At 30.4% G+C, this 22,349-nt stretch overlaps 2 protein-coding genes and 1 long non-coding RNA gene across 3 annotated transcripts; 2 read left to right on the forward strand and 1 right to left on the reverse strand.

Annotated features, from left to right (window-relative positions):
• Positions 1–2,601: 2,601 nt before the first annotated feature.
• MSBP1 (membrane steroid binding protein 1) lies at positions 2,602–5,019 on the forward strand. Its single transcript, XM_085739979.1, has 2 exons — positions 2,602–3,006; positions 4,418–5,019. Exons 1-2 carry the CDS (start codon positions 2,684–2,686, stop codon positions 4,761–4,763), a joined length of 669 nt encoding a protein of 222 aa, XP_085596105.1. The 5' UTR covers positions 2,602–2,683; the 3' UTR covers positions 4,764–5,019.
• A 4,780-nt stretch (positions 5,020–9,799) lies between these two features.
• Positions 9,800–10,294, forward strand: LOC146958453 (uncharacterized). The gene is made up of 2 exons (XR_015024641.1): positions 9,800–9,979; positions 10,069–10,294. It is a non-coding gene; the product is annotated as an uncharacterized LOC146958453 (long non-coding RNA).
• A 5,857-nt stretch (positions 10,295–16,151) lies between these two features.
• On the reverse strand, positions 16,152–17,176 carry LOC146958454 (E3 ubiquitin-protein ligase ATL31-like). Its single transcript, XM_085730591.1, has one exon. The coding sequence runs from the start codon at positions 17,066–17,068 to the stop codon at positions 16,448–16,450; it is 621 nt and encodes a 206-aa protein (XP_085586717.1). The 5' UTR covers positions 17,069–17,176; the 3' UTR covers positions 16,152–16,447.
• Between the last annotated feature and the right edge of the window lie 5,173 nt (positions 17,177–22,349).

Here is a 22,349-nt window from a genome sequence, read left to right on the forward strand (position 1 = left end):
TTGACAATTAACCATACACAAACCAATTCAGTTTACAAAGAAAATTATCCAATTTGCACATAAAATCAAACGGCAACGACTTATGTTAAAGGAACGGTGGCGACGAAAGCAGAGGAACGACGACAGCAAAGGAACATACGTGATGATATAACACACACACGAAGATGGGAGAAACAAAGACACACAAAGTGGAGGGAACACGACGCTATACGAGTGACTCAAACGAAGTTCCAGAATGAGGGTGTGGGTGTGTGGTGACCATGGATAATATCTGGGGACGATGTTTTTTTTTTTTTTTTTTTTTTCTGAGAGACGGTGATTGCATTTTAAAATGTATAATTTCAGCGGAGTGAAGCCGAAACAAGATATGATTATATGTCCAGATTTTTTTTTTTCTCCTTATTCCTTTCAAATATTAAACAAAGTGTAACAAACTCAATTCTTATTGTCCACAATATATTAATTTTTCCTTATCATTTACCCTTTAAAAAAGATAATGGGTGGGATTGAATTCAAAATATAAAAAAAATGTAACAAACACAATATGAATATATGTCAAGTTTTTTTTTTGAAGAATATGTCAAGTTTTTTTTTTGTTTTATGCTTTAAAAAGTGTAACAAATTAGATCGGGTATATGTATAAAGAAAATATAAGATTTTGGGCTGACTTTTTCATTATCCTAATTGTACCCTAAAACAATTTTTTTTATAATAATGATGATTGTTTGTGTCGTTAAAAAGATAAGAATATAGATTATATTTTTTTATTATATTATTGGTGTCTTTAAAATAGATAAACAAGGTTATTTTGATTCTTATAATTTGAAAGCAACAAACGTTTATATTTATATTTATACTTTTAATCAAAATCAAAATCTCATTGAAAAACACTGTTCATAATTTTCTTAATCAAAATCAAAATCTCATTGAAAAACACTGTTCATAATTTTCAAATGCCTGTCTTTTCGCTGGTAATAAAAAAAAAAATTGTTCAAAACAGTCACTACTATAGATAATTTGTTTTATATATTTGTATAACATAATTGTATTTGTTGATATATTTGTGGTAAAATTCATATTATAATCATGCTAGCGAAAAGGTGAATACTCTCCTTTTATTGCGATAACGCATGTAGATTACCAACGATGTTTTATAAAAATTTTGCGTGTAAATTGCAAATGATATTTTATATAAAACTTTTGATATAGATTAAAATTAAAAGCATAGATATTTGTCATTTTCAAATATAACAAACTCAACAAACCATATTTATCTTTTACAATAATAACAATAATATAACAAATATAACAAAAATTCTTATTTTTTAATAAAACCAACTATATAACATTATTATAAAAAATTTGTTTAAAGATAATTGAAATAAAAAAAAATCAATGCCTATTCTCTTTATATATAGTAGGGTTAATTATGTTTCTAGTCCCTATAAAATAGCGACCTTGTAAGTTTAGTCCTTACTTAATTTTAATAGCATTTTTAGTCCCTATAAAAAAAAATTACTTATAATTTTAGTCCCTGCTAAAACAAAGTTTGATTAATTATCCTTAAACTCTTAAATTTTTGAACGATTTTTTTGAGACAAGATTAGAACACTATGAAAGGTTCGTTTACTAAAATTTAGAATTTTCAGACATGAAATGAATTAAATATGAATTTTTTAAAACGACAAAAGTTAAAGATAAAAAGTAATAAAATCTGGATGTAGAAATCAAATTTTGCGATAATTTTTTGCGGAGGAACTTTTAGTAATGTTCTAAACATGTCTGCAAAAAATTGTTCAAAAATTTAAGAGTTTAAGCATAAATTAAACAAATTTGAATTGAGTAGGGACTAATACTCAGGGCAAAAAAACAAAATTAGGGACTAAAAATGCTATTAAAATTAAGTAAGGACTAAACTTACAAGGTCGCTATTTTATAGGGACTAGAAACATAATTAACCCTATATAGTAAGGATAGTTTTCCCTATTCTCTTTAATCAATCCACTAAAAAAAAAGGGGTTAAATATGTTTTTGGTCCCTATAAATATACCAACTTTTCGTTTTAGTCCCTATAAAATTTTCCTTCAACTTTTAGTCCCTATAAAATTTTCAATCACTACTTTTGGTCCCTATTTTAAAGTTAATTTTTGTATTTTTTTAATGAAATTATGCAGAAATGTATAGAATATTGTAAAAATATTTCCCAAAAAAAATTAGAAATTTTTAACAAAATATAAATTTAATATGAATTTTTAACCATAAAAAATATAAAAATTCATATTAAATTCATGTTTTGTTAAAAAATTCTAAATTTTTTTGGAAGAGATTCTTATAATATTATGAATTTTTCTGCAAAATTTTATTCAAAAATATGAATTCTACATATGAGTTTACTTTAAAATAGGGACCAAAAGTAGTGATTGAAAATTTTATAGAGACTAAAAGTTGAAGGAAAATTTTTGAGGGACTAAAATGAAAAGTTGGTATATTTATAGGGACCAAAAACATGTTTAACCCAAAAAAAAAAATGGATCCCCTAAAAAAAATACTATTAATCGATATTAATCGATATAAATTGCATCACACGAGTACCACGCCAGTGTGTAGACAAACAAACCACAAGTCTACAAATTCCTCCTACTTCAGTCTCTCTCTCTCTCTCTCTAACACACAACAACGAGCGATGGCCGGCGTTCAGCTGTGGGAAACCCTAAAGGAGTCCATCATCGCCTACACCGGTCTATCTCCGACCACTTTCTTCACCATCTTGGCTCTTCTATTTGCCGTTTACTACGTCCTTTCTGGTCTCTTTGGCTACTCTTCTTCTGACCTTCACCCCCAATCCCGCAACTTCCAAAGGGAGGAGGAGGAGCTTCCACCTCTCCGACCACCTGTTCAGCTAGGTGAAATCACCGAAGAAGAGCTCAAGGCTTATGATGGCAACGATCATGATAAACCCTTGCTTATGGCTATTAAGGGTCAGATCTATGATGTCTCTCAGAGCAGGTTTAACATAACCCTTTTTTCTTAGCTTCTGTTTTATTCATTTTTATGATACCCTTTTGCAGAAGTCATAATTAATTTTTATATTCTTGTCTAAAGTTTGGGTTGAGTGAATTGATTCTGTAAAATTGAGTTTGACTAAAAGTGAGTTAAAGTAAAGTGATTTATGTTTGGATAAACTCATGTAAAAGTAAGCTGAATTGTAGATTTGTGTGTAAAAATCAATTCTAGAACCAAAAGCTAGGTAGAATCAATTCTTGAGGCAAAATTAATTATGCTCGAAAGGTACGAAAGCATAGACACTCCTCGGATTATGTGTCCTGCTGTTGGACACACCTTAGTCTCTGACATCGACACGTAACTAATATCTATGATTACACTGAATTATGACATTTTCTCAAATTATTATTGGTGTCGGTGTCCGTGTATGTATTCGTGTTTCATAGCTAGAAAGCAACCAAACATGTCAGAATCAATTCTTCACCTCCAAATCAATTTTGGCCCCTGCAGAAGTGGAACCAAACATACACTAAGTTTATGATATAAGGATTTTGAAAATTATGTGTCCATGGCCATTAAGTATTATGTGTATATTTGCATGTTTGGATAGACTTATTTGAACTTATCTACTAACATATATTGAGACTGGTAAACTTTTGAAAACAGCTTATGAATATGACAATTTTCGAAAGCTTTTTTCAACTTATTTTCATCAGTTTTCTAATATAACTTATAAAAACAACTTATAGCGTATACAAAAACAATTTAATGTTATTTATCTTTTGCTATAAAAATCGCTTAAGCAAGCTTATTATGAGAAGAGCTTGTGGTCTAAGCTGCAAATAATCTGTTTATCCAAACAGGCCCTAAGTAGATACAAAGTCTTATACTGTGCCCCCATTAAGCATAAGCGCATCTTTTGTCCCTTTGGTGTTTCATTTGTTTTTGTTGTAATGTTGTCTGCTTGGTCTGTTCTAACCACTTTAGATCAGCTAGACTATATGCTTTTAAGTGTATGTTTGGTTCTATTTTTGAGACTAGTCAAAATAGATTATTGAGGTGTAGAATTGATTTTAACATGTTTGGATGTTAATCTATTTTGTCTTGAGAATTGATTCTAACTTGAAGTTAAAATTTGGAGCTTTTGGTCTCTACAATTTAGTTTGAACCTTGAATTTGTTGTTCAACCCACTTTTGTATGAAAGTATTCAAACATCAGTCACTTTTCGCCAGAATCAATCTTACAAATCAACTATTATCGCCACAGAAACAAACACACATACACACACACACACACACACACACACTTAATGCCAATTTCCAAGAAACTGAAGTGGTACATCACACATGATTTTGCTTGAGAACTCAATCACCCTCTCTCTATTTATTATGATCTGTAATTGTGTCGTTCCAGGATGTTTTATGGACCGGGTGGACCGTATGCTTTATTTGCTGGCAAGGATGCTAGTCGAGCATTAGCAAAGATGTCTTTTGATGAGAAAGATTTGACCGGTGATATTTCTGGTCTTGGCCCATTTGAGCTTGACGCGTTACAGGACTGGGAATACAAGTTTATGGAGAAGTATGTTAAGGTCGGAACTATTAAAAAGCCAGTTACTGAAGCTGAATCCACGGGTGAACCATCAGGATCTACTCCTCGTGATGTTGATGCTGTTAATCCAACTGAAGATGGCGGATCAAAACCTGCAGCTGTTAAAAGTGAGGAAACCCTTTCAAATGTTGAGGCAGATAAAGAGTAATCTCACAAATACATTGCAAAAAGACCACAGTAGTTGCTGAAAAAACTGAGCAAAAATGTCAGGCAAGTTTTCATAGTTAGTCTAGGCCTGCCACTTATGCACTGTTGATTTGCTTGAAGTTGAATATTCAGTCTGATGAGTAATGAAATGTAGTGGTGGAAAATTGAAGTTATATTTTCATTTTTAATTGTGTAAAATGTTTATTACATAAATAATGGTAACAGACAAATGACATTCGAGTCATATCTTGGGCTGAGTAGTGGTCTTTTTCATAATCCTTGATTGAATAACGCAATGCTTTGTAGCAAGAACAAATGAAGTATCATTCTTTTGAATAGATAGATCCTAATGAATTGTGCATTGCTTTAGGCTTTGTATAAGGGTTAGAGGAGGGAACGGAAGGGCTTGGTGGTGAATTGAAAATTTAGTGGATTTCTTCTCCCCGGAATTATCTTCTATTTGAAATTGGCATCTGGTATCAAATATGTTAGTAAGGCTATTTAATTGATGATGCACGATGTAATGTTTCTTTCTCCGTGCTTACTTTGCTTGAATGCAATCTAGAACAGAAAACCAGTGGGAAGAAATAATTTATCAGTGGTAAAAGGATGAAGATTGATAGATGCTTCATACTTTTAAGCATAAGCCTCATATAAAGCCAAACAAGCGGCAAAAATGGGTTCATCGACCTAAAACTCAGACAAAAAAGGCTTAGGGTCTGTTCGGTAACACCCAAAAAAAGAGCTTATAGCTGATAGCTTATAAGCTCGTCTGACAAAAACAGCTCTGTTTGGTAACGCTTTTTTACAACGAGCTTATAGCTTATTTCAGGAGCTTATAAACTATTTTTCAGAAGCTACTTCAAATAGCGTTTGAGTTTATAGCTTTTAGTGTCTCACTTTTAATTCCAGTTTTACCCTTATTATTTTAATTAAAATCCACTTTTACCCTTAATAATAATAATAATAATAATAATAATAATAATAATAATAATAATAATAATAATAATAATAATAATATTACTTATATAATTTAAAACAAAATGAGGCTATTACCTTAACGTACAACATCGAGTGGGCACTTCAAATTAATATACGATTTTTTTTATAGCAATTTCTTTTTCTAAAAAAAATGTTATCGTTGTATGTATATACTAACTTGTCCCTTCAATATATATGCATCTTTGTTTTTTTTCCTTTAGCACTTTTTTTTTTTATCTTATGGGTATATTATTTTGTATTTTGATTTAAAATAAAACTTTACACTTTAATTTTTTATAAAGTATAAAAACTGAAATGAAACATAATTAAAAATAAAATTTTAGGAAAAAAAAGAAACTAATTTAATAATATATAAATACTTAAATTACCAATTTTTTTAAAAAACAAGAATTTTTCAAATATTTAAAATACTATTAGTTAATACGAATCGTCCTCGTGAGCTTAGCTCAGTTGATATGGATAATGAATAATATATGCAAGGTTCGGAGTTTGAATCCTAGCCACCATCAAAAAAGATTTTATTACGAATCAGGAATGTCCTTTTGTGTCATTTTATATTTATCAGCTAGTTGAACCGCTAATTTTACCAAACACTTTAATTAGCTTATCAGCTATAAGTCATCAGCTATCCGCTATAAGTTATCAGTCATCAGCTATCAGCTAGCTTATAAGCTATTCGCTGTTTTTATTATCAGCTAGTTGAACCGCTAATTTTACCAAACAATTTAATCAGCTATCCGCTATAAGTCATCAGCTATCCGCTATAAGTCATCAGCTATCCGCTATAAGTTATCAGTCATCAGCTATCAGCTAGCTTATAAGCTATTCGCTGTTTTTATTATCAGCTAGTTGAACCGCTAATTTTACCAAACACTTTAATTAGTTTATCAGTTATAAGTCATCAGCTATCCGCTATAAGTCATCAGCTATCCGCTATAAGTTATCAGCCATCAGCTATCAACTAGCTTATAAGCTATTCGCTGTTTTTACCAAAAACAGAGCGTTAACCAAATTATTTGGCGTATGTCTTTTTCTATACTAATAAAGTTGAGTATGACAAGTGTCCGTGTGGAAAGTATGCCAAATATGTGAATATAATATGGAGAGTTTTCAATAATAATATGAATATTCCTTTAAAAAAAAATACGAATATTTAACCAAGTTTCACATCTTTTATATCGTAAGTGCTGATGTACGAACCTAAGCACCTAGGTGCTAGGAAGCAGATCTCAAAAGGGGAGGTGCAAATTGAATGATGCAAAGTTTGGCACCACTAGGTATAGTGCTTGTTTGATATCGTGGGGAGTTTGACAAAATCATACTAAATTGTCGAATCATCTGTATTTTACAAAAGTTACACTTTATAACTTAAATAAGATCATTCTTTCACGGAAAGAAAAAAAACTTTTAACAAAATCATGTTGTCATTGTGATTTTGTACAACCCACCAAGATACCAAACATGCAATCAATTGAATCAAGGACTCTTCTCTTTTCACCTTCAATAAACGGTATGATTACCAGCGCATATGTATAGCTCACTCTTTGAGCTTCATTGCATAGTTTACATATCCTTTGATGTTCTGGAATAAAATGGACTTCATAATCATATGGGTTCTGGGAAGGAGATAATGGACCTTTTTGTTTAGTTGAGTAGAAATAGGAAAGAGAGAAGTAGGTGAAAGAGAAATTGAAGAGAGACTAAAAAATAGTGGGTCCCACAACTTTTATACTTCTCTCCACTTGTGCCGAGAAAGTCAGAAGAAATGGAGAATTGACTATATTGGCCATTAGGTTTCTAAAGATTATTTATATTTTTTTTTTCTCAACAGTTTCTTAGATTTCATTTTTCTGGATACCGTGGGCCGTTTTACTCTAATAAAGCAAAATACAGAATATACTGTTTTTATACGGTTGTTTGTTCAAAATTGAAATTAAAAAAAATTAAATCATTTCCTCAAAAAAAAATTAAATCATTTCCTCAAAAAAAATTAAATCATATGAAACTAATAATTAATTTAATTAATAAATTATATGTTGTTTTTATATTTAATTGTGTTTGAAAAAACTATTTTAATTTCTTAATGAAGTAAAATTAAAATTAAAATGCATTAACTTCATTACAAAATTAAACTCAATTATGATAAAGTTGTATATTAACTTTCTTAGTGTAAGGATATTTTGGTCTTTTCAAAAATTAAACACACTTCTCTCTTCTCTATTTCTCTCCTTTCTCTCTTGTAACAAACAACCTATTGAATCTACTCTATTTTTCACCATTTTCTCTCTTCTCATACTCTCTCTTACCAATTTCTTTCTTCACAACTTCTCTTCTATACCAAACATAATGTTAAAGTTGTGGAAAGATCAAGGAGTCATTTGTAATTTTAAAACTAAAAAAGCTTGACTGGATGAACAAATATCAAACTATATATCACAACCATCTATTTAAAAAGAAGTTTGATAGTATAAAATATCTATTGCTACCCCTAAATTTTATCGCTGCTAACTGAGTAAAAAACAAATAAAAAATCACTGCTAACTTTCTTACCAGAATTCCCCCTACTCTTTGCATAGTAGTTTTCACGAAAGGATTGGGAGTTCAATGTTCAATTCCTTAGAGCAACTTGTTGCCCTTTGCCATGTGCTCCCCTACTCTTTGCTTTTAATTTCACACACAATTTTGCTCTCATAATTTAATTTCTTTAGTCTTCATTTGACAATATTTTTATGCCATTTTTCATCTTTTTATTTCAAATATATTTTGTTTAAGCTGTAGGACTCGATTTGAATTCTTAAAAGTTGCACCACGGAAGAAAAAAAATTAGCGAGTTGCTTTAAGATGATGTGCCACTAATATTATAGATCCCCGTTTAAGATGCAAATATTGGGTTGCATCATTAGAAGTGTTCTTAAATTAAGTAGAATGTTGAAGAGTGTTCTAGAGATATTGGTTAAACATCTAAAACAAGTAAGTTTTTATAAAATAAAAAAAAATGGTGTAATAATTAGTTGATCAAAATCAACTTGTATATTTTTAAGAGAAAATTTCTATCTATAAATTTCTTAACCAATGTCACAAGAACACGTGTTAGCAAGACCATTAAATTAATAATGAAGTTCGTATCAAGGAATTGGGATTGGGACCATATAAAAGTTGGAAAATTATGTAAAGTGCCGTGTACATATTAGTACTTGCATTTACTGATATACATATCTTTTAATAAACAATTCTGAATCTCAAACTGTTGCTTGATGTTGTTATAGGATAGGATATTAGCTAATAATCTAATCTGTGTTTATACTCAGGTAATTGGGAATATACTCTTGTCAATTAAATTATATTTTTTTTTATGTAATGTTTGATTGGGTCAAGCATTTTGCGTGTATATTATACAAGCTTTAGTCAATGACATATGTATAACATATGCACCACTAAGAAATTTCTGTCAAGAATTTTGGAAGTTTTTTCCCCTAAAATAATATTAATGTCAATTTCCTATTTATTTAACGAAGCAGCCTGCATACCAGCTGGCTTCTCTTAGTCCTAATATAGTTTTAGCCTACAATTATTTTTTGACAAAATAGACAACAATTATTAAAAATATAGAACAAAAGTATCTAACATTTTCTTTTCGTAGAGTATTATTGGAAATTGTGTACAAGAAAAAAACTCTAGCTTAGTTACATTGAACTTAAGCATGATAAAATTGAAGTTTCAAAGCAATCTTGCAAGACAAATTGACTAATATTTTTAAACAAAAGTTTGTGAAAGAGAATTAGCAACTTGGAATGAAAAAGTCTCGGATCCTCCCTGCGATATAACAGTGCAACAAATTTTATATGAAAAATTATTCGTTGCATTGTTATACTGCGAGAGAGGATGTGAATGACTAGTTAGTTAGGCAGCCCCTTGTCACTTTCAGAAAAGTCAACTTTTGACATTTGGCATACCACATGAGTCACAGAAAGTGGCAATGTGCTCTCGTCACTAATGGTACATTTATATTGGAGTGTAGACTCACCAGCATGCCTTATGAAACATTCACGAACAATTTTTTTCTTCTTCCAATTTTCTTGTTCCTATCATCACAGCTATGAGAGTTCTAAAATCCTCAACCACTTTCTTGCTTCTTACGATTCTGCTATCTGTAATGCAAGCTACCACGTCTCGTAATTTGGTCACTCATGTCACACTTGTTGACATGGAAAGGAGGTCAGAAACAAAGCTATCTTCCATGTTTGTACATAGTTATTCTGCTATTCTCTCCTCTTTGAATAATAAGAAGGGTATGTTTCATGCAGTTTCTCGCCATGTAGTTCCTTCTGGACCAAATCCTCTGCATAATTAATCAGATATGGGAGTTTTTGTGATCATGATATTTAATATTTGGTTAGTTTTCGTGCAAGATAGTTCTTAGTTGATTACATGTATATAATAGATAAATAAACAGAAGATCGAAGCTTGCAAGTATATTTTGTGTTTCTGTTATGGTTTCTGATTAAATACAAGACTACAAGTTTCCAATCATATTTTAGTTTTACATATCTTGGTGCCAGATAGTTCAATAACAATAGTGTGATACAGATGATTGTAAATTAATTAGTGTTTGTAGTGTCAAAAAATGTAAAAAATGTTTCCCTTGATAGATAGGAGGGGCTAGAGCCCTGACCTGCCTCTACCTGTGGCATGTTTGAATTAACTTATTTGAGTTTACCTATTGATAAGTAATTGCAACACTATTTGGAAGAACTTATAAAAATGGCATATGAGATATTCATAAGTTGATCTCAACTTATTTTCATAAGCTCTCTAGGATAACTTATGAAAACATCTTATAACTTATGACTTGACTTTATCTTGTGTAATAAAAATAACTTATTCATAAGCATTTATATAATAAGCGCTTATGCTATAAATTACAAAATAATTTGTTTATCCAAACAGAGCCTTTGATTAGTGACCGCAAGTTTTGGTATATTATTTATTCTCTGTCTACCTCTCTGTTTTTTCCAAGTACAAAAAGTAAGCATGATTTTTCATCAAATAAGATGGACAATTTTTAAGCATGTAACAACATTAGGTTACTTAGCCGCTATTGGTGCTCCATAATATGGTGCATCTTATTTACCTAACTCGTGCATATTTTGGTCTAATAGTATAATTTTTTTTAATCAACTATTAAACTTCCCTAAAAAAAAAAAAATCAACTATTAAACAATTCAGAAATTTATAATTTTGCTCAAAGAGGGTGGTAGGCTGGGAAACCGAAAATATAGATAACTAAACATTCCATATGAGAAAAATATAGAACATTTGGTTATTTATACCAACCGGCAGCAGGGGTGTAATTAACTAACCAACACTTTTTTTTTTAAAGAAAAATGATTATAGCATTTCATTAAAGTTATATCATGTTAATTATTTATGATTACTCAAAACTAAGGCACGCCATGTGTGTAAAGTAGAGTTTTATATTTCTTAAGTTTGAATTGACCAGCTCGGTCATATTGTGTTAAAGAGTCCCACGTTAGAGTTATATGTTCTAACAAATGTTTTTAAGTGGGGGTAGGTGCTTATTTACACTTTGATTTTGTAGGATTGAGTTATAGGCTATTTGGAACCCCATGCAACTCACATTTGGTAAATGCAACAATATTTAGCTTCTTAAAATTCACGTTGAATTACACAATACACTCTTGTCTTTTCTCGTGAAGAACTATTTACAAACCAAGTAATGGAACAAACTTTCATTGCAACAGCGTTTGAAATTTACAAGAAACGCTTAAAACAATTTCTAAGATTAAGAACATAGAAGCATTATGAAACGTTTGGCTGCTGCAGTACTGCTGAAGGGCATCATAACTATGAGAGAATAATAGAACTAATAGTGCTTTTGGTTTCTGCAATATAGGACGAATATGCGGTATTGAAGATCATTTTCACTAATCAAACAACAAAAGATCATAGTTGCGACAATAACACTTTACTCCAATACAATGTATTGAAGATTTGAAGATGAGGACTTTAACAAATGCGATCATATTTCAGTATATATGATTAACCACATAGAAGAGAAAATAGCAATGAAGATGTGAGTTCATATAATCCAAGAAAATTACAAGATGGATGCTATATGGAATGAGCTTGAAATCAAATATCTGTAGGGTTGATTGAAAATAGAAATCGTTTTAGTTTGTGATGATTTATCTATGTTTCTATGAATTATTTACTGAAGTCTTTTAATATTACTAAACTCTCTTTAGATGATGATAAAATATTTTGAGAAATCCTTTTTAAATGATAATTTATAGTTGTCTTATATTTTTGAAATAGCCATTCATTTATATGATTCTTTGTCTAAAGTCTAAGGTTTTAAAATATATTTTACCAAATAACAAATAACTTTGGAGCTAAAAAAACCAATTGTCAAAAAACGTCAACATTTTATCCAAAGCTCTTATTTTTACTTTTAGCTTTCAAATAACCTTGAAAAAAGTTTAACATGATATAACCTTAAGTTTCTGTAAAAAAAAAAAAAAAAATACACTATACTCCTGTTATTTTAAATTTATTCATTTTTTGTCCTTTATTCTGCTCTGACTCGTTTCAACTTCCTTATTTGTTCTCTCTTTCAACACTTGTAGAAAAGTGTTTGAAGACACAAAGTACCTAGTGGTTAGATTTCAAAACAGTAAGTCCACAACTTTGTAGGATTATCTTATCTCCAGTGTAATGTTTCTGCAGTTAAATCACAACCATTAATTTGGTGCCACTGCCACCACACGTGGTCAAAACCAATTGAAGGGCTAGGATATCCACTGGAAAGTCTTCAATGAAAAGCCAACTGGAGAGGATCCATCATGCAAAAATCAATGTGAAATAAATCTAAAATATTTTGCCTCCTATGAGGATCAGAATTATGAAAGAAAACTCTATGTTGCGTGCCTAATAAACAATAAGTGCTAGTTTTGAGTGGTGTAACACTCACTTTATTCTTTGCAAGAATGTTGAGAGTTTTCTCACTCATGTGACCAAGGTTTGTCTGCCAAAATCAGTTAGTATATGCATCTTCACCTGCATTCACCTCCATCTTGCATAGCTTCATAGACACCAGTAAATAGAGAGTAATGAGACTTTTTTCCTTAGCTATCACTAATGACTCTTTGGTGATCTTATATATACCACCGCCATCAAAGTAAGTGTGATATAACTCCCCCAATATTGAAGGCTTTGACAAAAATCAAGTTGAGACGAATATCAGGAACGACCATGTCGAACATTCTTTAATTGTAGCTTGCATCCAATACTAGTTTTAATCCAACATCTTTCATACCAACAAAATGTGTTGGGAAGTTTGGATTGAAAAAGGAGAGTTCTATCTACATTAAGGAGATGCTGGTGTTCAGGACCGTCTCTTGGAAAGTGCAAACAACTCTATAGAGCTGAGCCTCAAACTTTTGGGGCCCAAAATAATTTTTTTTATTTATATAATGCTCATAAAAAAGGAATAGATATACTAATAACGTGGCTTTCCTTCAAAAAAAAAAATACTAATAACGTTGCTTCAATATCATCTCCGCATACGTGGTCGAGTGGTTTTATTTGGTGTCGGGGCCCTGATATTATACTAATGTGGCTACAATATCATCTCCGAGTATGTGGCTAAGTGATTTTATTTGGTGTCGGGACCCAATGGACTTGGGTTCAATTCGCAGGTTTCCGGTTTTTCTTCTTCGATTAATTTTTTTATAAATAATTAATACATTTTTAAGGGTTAATTATGTTTCTAGTCCCTATAAAATAGCGACCTTGTAAGTTTAGTCCCTACTTAATTTTAATAGCATTTTTAGTCCCTATAAAAAAAAATTTACTTATAATTTTAGTCCCTGCTAAAACAAAGTTTGATTAATTATCCTTAAACTCTTAAATTTTTGAACGATTTTTTTGAGACAAGATTAGAACACTATGAAAGGTTCGTTTACTAAAATTTAGAATTTTCTGACATGAAATGAATTAAATATGAATTTTTTAAAACGACAAAAGTTAAAGATAAAAAGTAATAAAATCTGGATGTAGAAATCAAATTTTGCGATAATTTTTTGCGGACGAACTTTTAGTAATGTTCTAAACATGTCTGCAAAAAATTGTTCAAAAATTTAAGAGTTTAAGCATAAATTAAACAAATTTGAATTGAGTAGGGACTAATACTCAGTGCAGAAAAACAAAATTAGGGACTAAAAATGCTATTAAAATTAAGTAGGGACTAAACTTACAAGGTCGCTATTTTATAGGGACTAGAAACATAATTAACCCTATTTTTAATAAAAACACAATATAACTTTTTTGTCGTCTCGTTTTTGTTAGAGCAGTTCTTGTAATTTTTTGTTCATATTTATTGTGACAACAAACATTATTATAATTATTCTTTAAAAAACACTATAAACTTTTTTTTTTGTCTTTATACTAACCAAGGAAAATAACAGTTGTCTTTATACTGACTAAGAAAAATAACAATATCTAATTAAGGACCATCAAAATTTACTAATAAAATATTCCAGTTATATGGAAAGTAGCATTATAATTTGTTAGTGTCGGAATAAGAACTTTCCGGTTATCATGCAAGGAACTAAGCAAATAATAAGGCTTGCAATTCATCATCTTTTTTTTTGGTAGCGATGCAATTCATCATCTAGTTAAGTACCAATAGCTTCCAATTGATTTACAATATTTTGAAATACCCGCATATGCTCTGTCATTGAGACATCCTCTTTGTATTTCATATATATCGATTTCAATCGAAATAATGCTTTAGTTTGCACGTTTTTGCGCTCATAAATCTTTTAGTCTTTGCTATATTTTTTTAGCATCCGTTACATATTCTAGATGGGATATACAGTATACACTCAAGTCCAGCCACTATCAGGATTATAGAAATTGTCTTTCTATCCATCTTCTTTTGATCACTATTAGATTTATCACCGGGTTTAGTGGTTGCCCCCTAAATAGAATTGTACAGGTTTTTTTAGTAGTCTAACGGCTAGAAAATTCACCTGTGAACAGGTGGAGTGTATTATCCCTTATTAAGTGAGCCAAACTTACAAGACATTTTACAAGTCTTTTATTATATATATAACTTGTCCTTTATTTTGATTAATATTAATATAATACACAATCATAAGTAATTTTGAAATTTTAATATATTGAGAGACTATTTTGATTAGTAATTGCACATAAAAAAAATAACCAAACATACACAATTCAACTACTTTTTTTCATTGCAATTGGGAATTAAAAAACTATTAGTGGCCACATGTGGCCTTAGGCCATTTACTATTACATGTGTACTAAGAAGCAAATAGATGTGCAAAATACACAGCAGTACTTGTTTACATGGGTTGTGCTCATAACGTGTGATTATTGATTTACTCTCCGTCTTCTAAGACGTGGTCCAAATATTTACTGATGATTTAATTTAAGGGAAAAAAACATATTAAAATCTTTTCATCGTAATTAAAATTTCTCTTTTCATCTTTTTTATTAAAATCTCCCCCTTCTTTACTCTCCAGTCAAACCAATGATAATTGAAAACTTTTGCCTTTTTAATTGTATGTTTAATTTTCTGGTGATCCTTATTGACCATGCCTTACATTGAAATAAAGTTTAGGCCAAATGTTACCATCCTTCTCTTTTCTGTCATTTTCAACGCACACTACACATAGTACACAGCACAACATCAAGAGTTTAAAGACAGAGAAAGGATCAACCATGTTTAGGCCCCGTTGCTTCAAATCAATTTATATGATGACATTGTTCCATGTCCTTCTCATTCAATGCAAGACAAGCTGCACCAGAAGACACGAGAAGTTTATAGACAAACACATTTGTTCTTATTACTTCATAACGCAGACAAAAACCTAGCTAAATACGTGTCATTTATCCAAATTTGTAATCTTTGCAGCCACATAATTCATGGTGTGGACACCACCAAAGCATCAACTGTGACCGATTTTGATTCTTGTGATTTTTTTTTTTTTTTTTTTTGTGTATCAGTGTATATACCAGTTTGCTTACACACCATTGATCAAAGTAGTCACACATTAAACAATTTTCATTAAATCATATTAAAAATCTTGATTGACCTTTTGAAACTGCGTTTCAAATGTAATTTTCGCATTTCAATGGTATTCGGACGTGGTTTTATTCGAGCTAAATGTTGTAGCTTTGAGTTAAACGCGCAGTGGTGTTTTGAATGTAATTCAACGCAGTGATCGCATTATATGGCCGTGGTTTTACAGAAGCTACATGTTGTAGTTCCGAGTTAAACATGCCGTGGCGTTTTTTCAATTGAGAAAACAAAATTGATGATTTAGATATTCATAGATTTACTCAACGGTAAACATTCATTAACATTTTAATCTCTTCCATTTCGCCCAGACCAAAAAGCAACATAACTAATTAGCAAAAAATCTAAGGAAAAACCTCATTATTTTTTTGCTTAATACAAATACATTTAGTCCAATGAATATCAATTCACTATGAATTGTTCTAGAAAAATAAGTAAGATAAAAAAATCAATAATCAATCTAGATTGGACTCTCTCATGTAACCGTCATCGCGATCCTTGATATTGCGGAGAATCAGCACATAAATCAAAAATCATGATGTTGCAGCCCGGGTCGTTTATTGTATCCTTTGACTTCCACATTCACCGTTGTTTTGTACGTCAATGGAAACGGAAAAATGACAGGAACATTGATGATTGAGGTTTGTACGACAAACGGGACAAGTAACATGTGAAGAAAGCCAAGCATCAATACATGGAGGATGAAAAACATGGTTACATTGAGGTAGCACACGAACTTTGTCATTGTTGTTGAATTCACCGAGACACACAGCACATTGTAGAGGATCTTCAACACTTTCATTAAAATGTTTGATGATGGTAGAGTAAAGTAAGATTGGGAAAGTTTTGAGAAGTTGAGGGTTGATACCTTTGTCATTTTCACATTTTGATGACTCTGCTCTTAACGAGTTTGTGAAGCTGCGTATCAACGTTAAGAAGAGAAACAGTAAGATAAGTGTTGCAATGATGGTTCCTATTATAACACCAATGGAAGATACGTCCCATAAAGTTGTTTGTGGAGCAAAAGGAGACACTGGTTGTACTGGAGGTTGTGCTTTTGCACTATAGTGATGGTTACAAAGAAGAAGGAGGAAGATGAAAATGGGACTCAAATTTGAGTGTGTAATGGAGTTAACCATTTTTGACTCAATTGTTCTTTCAAAGGAGAGAATAAACATGAATGAAAGAATGAATGAAAATGAATGGTGTTATTAATACTACAAGAGAAAAGAGAAAAGGGATTGGGATTTCAGTCTCACAATTCACAAGGAAGGTGGACGCGTTTAGCTGTTTTGGAAAACTGGTGTATGTGTATCATCATCATAATATAAATAGAAGAAATAAATATATGGAATATTCTTCTGAGCAAATTACAATTCTCTCCTTCAAAGATGTTTGAATTATACTCTTCTCCTCTGTTATGTTCAAATATACATTCGTCTCCCCTCTTATTCAAAACATATTAGAAAACATTTCACTCTCATCCCCCTAAGAGAAGTTTGAATTACATTCTTATTCAAAACATATTAGAAAACATTTCACTATCATCCCCCTAAGAGAAGTTTGAATTACATTATCATTCCTCCTTATTTTTTTGGTGGTGGTCGGGGTTTGAACCCCGGACCTTGCATATATTATGCATTGTCCCTACCAACTGAGTCAAGTTCACGAGGACATCCCCTCTTATGTTAAAATCTACACTTTACTCCCTCAATAAATTTTTAATCTGTAATAATCTAGCAAAATAATAATAACCTAACATACTTCATAAAAAAATAGTATTGTGAGTCTATTTTAATATAATCAAAATTTGAATACATATTTTTTGCTATTTTTTATACATAATTTCATTAACATATAGTTTTAAACTTTGTTATAAAATATGAAACAACTCAAAATAAAATTAAAATGTGTGAAAAATTACTAAAGACAATAAAATATGGTTATTTAAAAGTTAATTTTATACTCTAAATTATAAAATTAATAGCAAAATATTTAAATTTTTATTATCATTGACATTTATATATTGGTTTTGACATTTGACACATGGGTATTTTTGTTTGTTGATGTGTAAGTAGAGAAAAAACTCTGTGGGTCTCATTGTCATGTTATGATTTCTCTGTTTTCAACAATAAATGAAAGATGGATTCTATACACGAAAAGAATACTGAGAAGGATGTAGAAGAAATCGTACGTCTGTTTTTTCTTAATTACAAAGGACAAAAATTAGGTATATTTTTTGTATGTATAAATATAAATAACATTTTAAAAAGGTATAGTAAGATAAAATATCTCTATAGTATAAGGATTAAGGGAGATACACATAATTAATTTAAATCAAGTTTTGAATATAAAAATACGTGTGTGAGAAAAGGAATATGGATGCAACAGAGGGCGCGGTAAGGATGGTTTTGGTGGCTACGACAAATGTGTTAAAAATTGGAGTGATAAAATTGTTAAAAATTCTTGTACCCAAAAAAAAATATTAAAAATTTGAACTTTCAACTTAATGTTCGAGTTTAGGGACCAAATTGATTAGTGTGAGAATAATTTATGAATTTTCAGATGAGTTTAATAGTGTAAGATTAAATTGATGAGAGATTAAAGACTAAATTGTCTGTTTATTTCTTTTTTCTTCTTCTTTCTAACTTATTGTAATTATCATTTTTAACTCTACTATAAGACTAATTCCCATCACTTAAGTCCGCATTAAGCCTAATGCAAGAGTTGACGGTGAAACACATCCAATTTATTTTAGAGAAAAGGTTGGATTATCTCTCAAATGAACAATTCTAAAAAAAAACAGTTATTTTTATGAAAAATAATCATATTACCAACTTTCTAATTGTCATGCTGGTGCATTCTTGACGTACTTTTTTTTTTTTTGGTTTTTCCAATCTTAATGGACGATTTTTATTTGTATTTACTGACATGCTTTATATTTTAAATAAACTTATATAACCTTAATTAAGAACCTAAACGAGTGTGCTGTGAATTTAACTCACTTTATAGTGACAATACATGATATATGCATGAGTTGAGATTCGAACCTCGAACACTCCACTTTACATTAAAACACATTAAAGGTATAAGTGTCATCATCTATTTTTTATAAGAAACAATTATGACAAGGGAATGGTGTTCTAGACTAGACTAAGGTGGAATATATTTTAGTGCTTTTCATTTCTTTCTGGAAAAATATAAAACATTCAAAATATTCAAAACAAAAGAAAAATTATATATATGTTATTAATAAATAGTCTACTCAATATGCTAATAAATTTATTAATTTATTTTTGTTTGGTGTGTAGTTATTACACACTTTATTTTAAAACAAAATTCCTTAAAAGTTGAAATAGAAATATATATTATAAGTGTGAAACCAAAAAAAGTATAAGTGTCATAAAATATGATAGTTGGCATTTTTTTTTTTTGAAAGAAAGATGATAGTTGACATAGAAAGTTATTTGAATTTATTTAATGATAAAATTCCTTAAAAGTAGAAAATAAAAAAGGTAATATTACAAGTATATAACCAAAAACAATATAGGGGTCATTAGAATAGGATAGTTGTCATGGAAGTTATTTGATTAAGTTTCTAGAACCATGATGCATTAAACAAGAGGTTTTATGATTTTTTTTTTAAAATAGAAAATTATTTGACGGGTTTTATGATTTTTTTTTTAAATAGAAAATTATTTGACGAGAAGGTGTTTATGTGATGACGAATGACGTTTTATTCGTGTGAGAACAATAATATTCGGTCCCTCTTTGACAAATAAGCTGAAAATTTGATCTTTGTCAAAGTATTCGTAGAATTGGTGGTTTTGTTGATTTGTGCAAGCGGTTGTTTGCTAAGGATTGGAAGGAATATGTGGCTCTTCATCCAACTGTTTTTGCTCGTTCCCAACTGAAATTCCCATAATGCCCCTGCATGAGTTAATTCACGTGGGTTAAGTCACGCAAATTTAACCTGGCGTGAGTTAACTCACGCAGGGTATTTTTGAAATTTCAGTTTGGAACGAGCAATTTCTATTGGATAAAGAGCAGAATTCTTGTCCTTCATGGTTGTTGTGTATTATCCATTTGACTCGTTGTTCTTTTATTACATTAGGCCAAGTTTTTTTTATCCTCCTAATTTTTTTTACTCTTTCACATGATTTTATTCCACTTAGGACTTCACAGATCAAAATATTTTAAGATATTCTCAATCTTTGAGTTGAAAGACATTTCTTATTTTGGTTCTATCATTCATTATCGTACTTGTTCTTTGTCTAATTTTAGTTCAAATTCATCGGTTACGAGACAAGTGATGTTGTGGTTGTTTGCAGAGAAATAGGGAAGAGAGAGATAGGGGAGAGAGAAATAGGGAAGAGATGGTGTTTTTCTTTTGTTTGGTGGAGGAGAGAGGTTGAGGAGAGAGAAATAGGAGAGATAAAAAAATCACCTTTTGCTTTCTCTGCTTTGGAGCGAAGAAAGGGAGGACAAAGCTTGCTAATTGCAACAAATACAATTTTACCCTTACTTTCAATTATATTATTGATGTTATTTTTTCATGAATTTTTCAAGAAAGATTGAGTTGACGCAAGCAGCACGTTGTGTTTTTTTTTTTAGAAAGAAAACAATATACTTTTATTAAAACATAGATAATAATATGTTTACCAAAAGTAAATTAAATTTGACAAAGGACCTATTTTTTAAGTTGAAATATATTTTTTATTAGATATGTTTTTAAACAAGGGTTTATTTGTCATTTCAAAAAATTACTATCTTTCTCTCTTCTCAATTTCTCTTCTCTTTCTCTTATACCAAACCATACATCAAATCTACTCTATTTCTCATCTCTTTCTCTCTTCTCAAACTCTCTCTCACCTATTTCTCTCTTCACAACTTCTCTTCTAAACCAAACACACCTTGATTGTGTGTTTGTTTGAAGAAAGATACCCGAGAGAGAAGATGGGGAGAGAGATAGAAGAGAAGTGTCCAACTTCTCCTGTTCAGTGAAGCAGAGAGTTTGAAGAAAGAGATTAAAAACTTCCCAAAAACTCTTTTTTAGTTTTTAAAAACTTGAAAATTAAAAACTTGTTTGCTAAACTATTTTTAAAATTACAGTTTCGGAAACTGTTTTGAATTTTTTAGTTTTGGGGACTAAAAAACTAAATATTTTTAAAATTACAGTTTCGGAAACTGTTTTGAATTTTTTAGTTTTGGGGACTAAAAAACTAAAATATGTAAAAGAATAACTATTGTGAGAAGAGGACTTGTATATTTCAAAAACTGAAAACAAAAACTATTTCAAACCGGCCCTAATTTTGTGGGCTCTTGCCACCTTTTCTTTTCTTCAGGGACATGCTAAGAAACGTAGATAGACAACATTTTTTTTTCCCATTTTTCCATTATTACCCTCTTAATTTAATACATATTGTCTAGGTGCTAGGTAGCTAACGTTCTTTTATGGTATACACAGTGAGCTATTTTTTTTTTTTTTTATGGATACATTTACAATGAGTTTGACGAACTTAGTAATTTTTTTTATATATAGCAACTAGTTTTTGTAAACAAGATTAAATATTTATTTTCATTGAAATTTATAATTTTTTTTAAAGAATTGTAATTTATAAATTAATAACTTACAATTGTGCATTGTTTTTTGTATGTAAGAGGTTAGTTTTGTCATTTCAAAAATCAAACATACTTCTCTCTTTTCTTTCTCTGTTCTTTTTCTCTTATATCAAACAATACATCAAATCTACTCTATTTTTCGCCTATTTCTCTCTTCACAACTTCTCTCTCACCTATTTCTCTCTTCACAACCTCTCTCTCAAACCAAACACACCCTAAAAGTAAGTATTTGAGTTGTCGTATCCGTATAGACTTGTGTGATACCCCAATGCATTCAACAATTAATATGAATCCAAGTACATATTAATTTAGTTTGTGGATGCTAGTTGCTAAACATACTTTAAGAAGTGTTTCAAATAAATGTAAGTGTTAACCTTTTAAATATTAAAATTTAATTTAAATATTAGATTTTGTGTGTGAAATGGAATGCTATTTTATTGTTTATTTTATTTTTTTTGGAATTTTTTTAGAAAAATATGTTTAGCAAACCGTTGACTCAATCCAAACCCACCCATTCATTATCAAGTTGGTTTGGTTCGGGTTTGACACAAAAAGGGTCATTTATCCGGTCCAAATCAATTAAATTTGATCGGGTTTGGTCAAAATAGCCCAACCAAATTCGTGAGCACCCTTAGTTTTTATAATATGAAAATTATGGTATCCGCAATTCGTGTCTTATCGAATCTATACTCGTGTTACCTATCCTGGCTTGGTAAATAGACATGCAATGTATATAACCTTTGAAAACTCGTACACAATACACATAACTAGGGGTGTTTAAAACACCAACCTAATAGAAAAACCGCAAACCAAATCAATTCAAACCGAATCCGCAAA

Source organism: Medicago sativa, chromosome 1 (genome assembly GCF_051527215.1).
Source record: "Medicago sativa cultivar Bolivia chromosome 1, Bolivia_mono, whole genome shotgun sequence".
Taxonomy (NCBI): domain Eukaryota; kingdom Viridiplantae; phylum Streptophyta; class Magnoliopsida; order Fabales; family Fabaceae; genus Medicago; species Medicago sativa.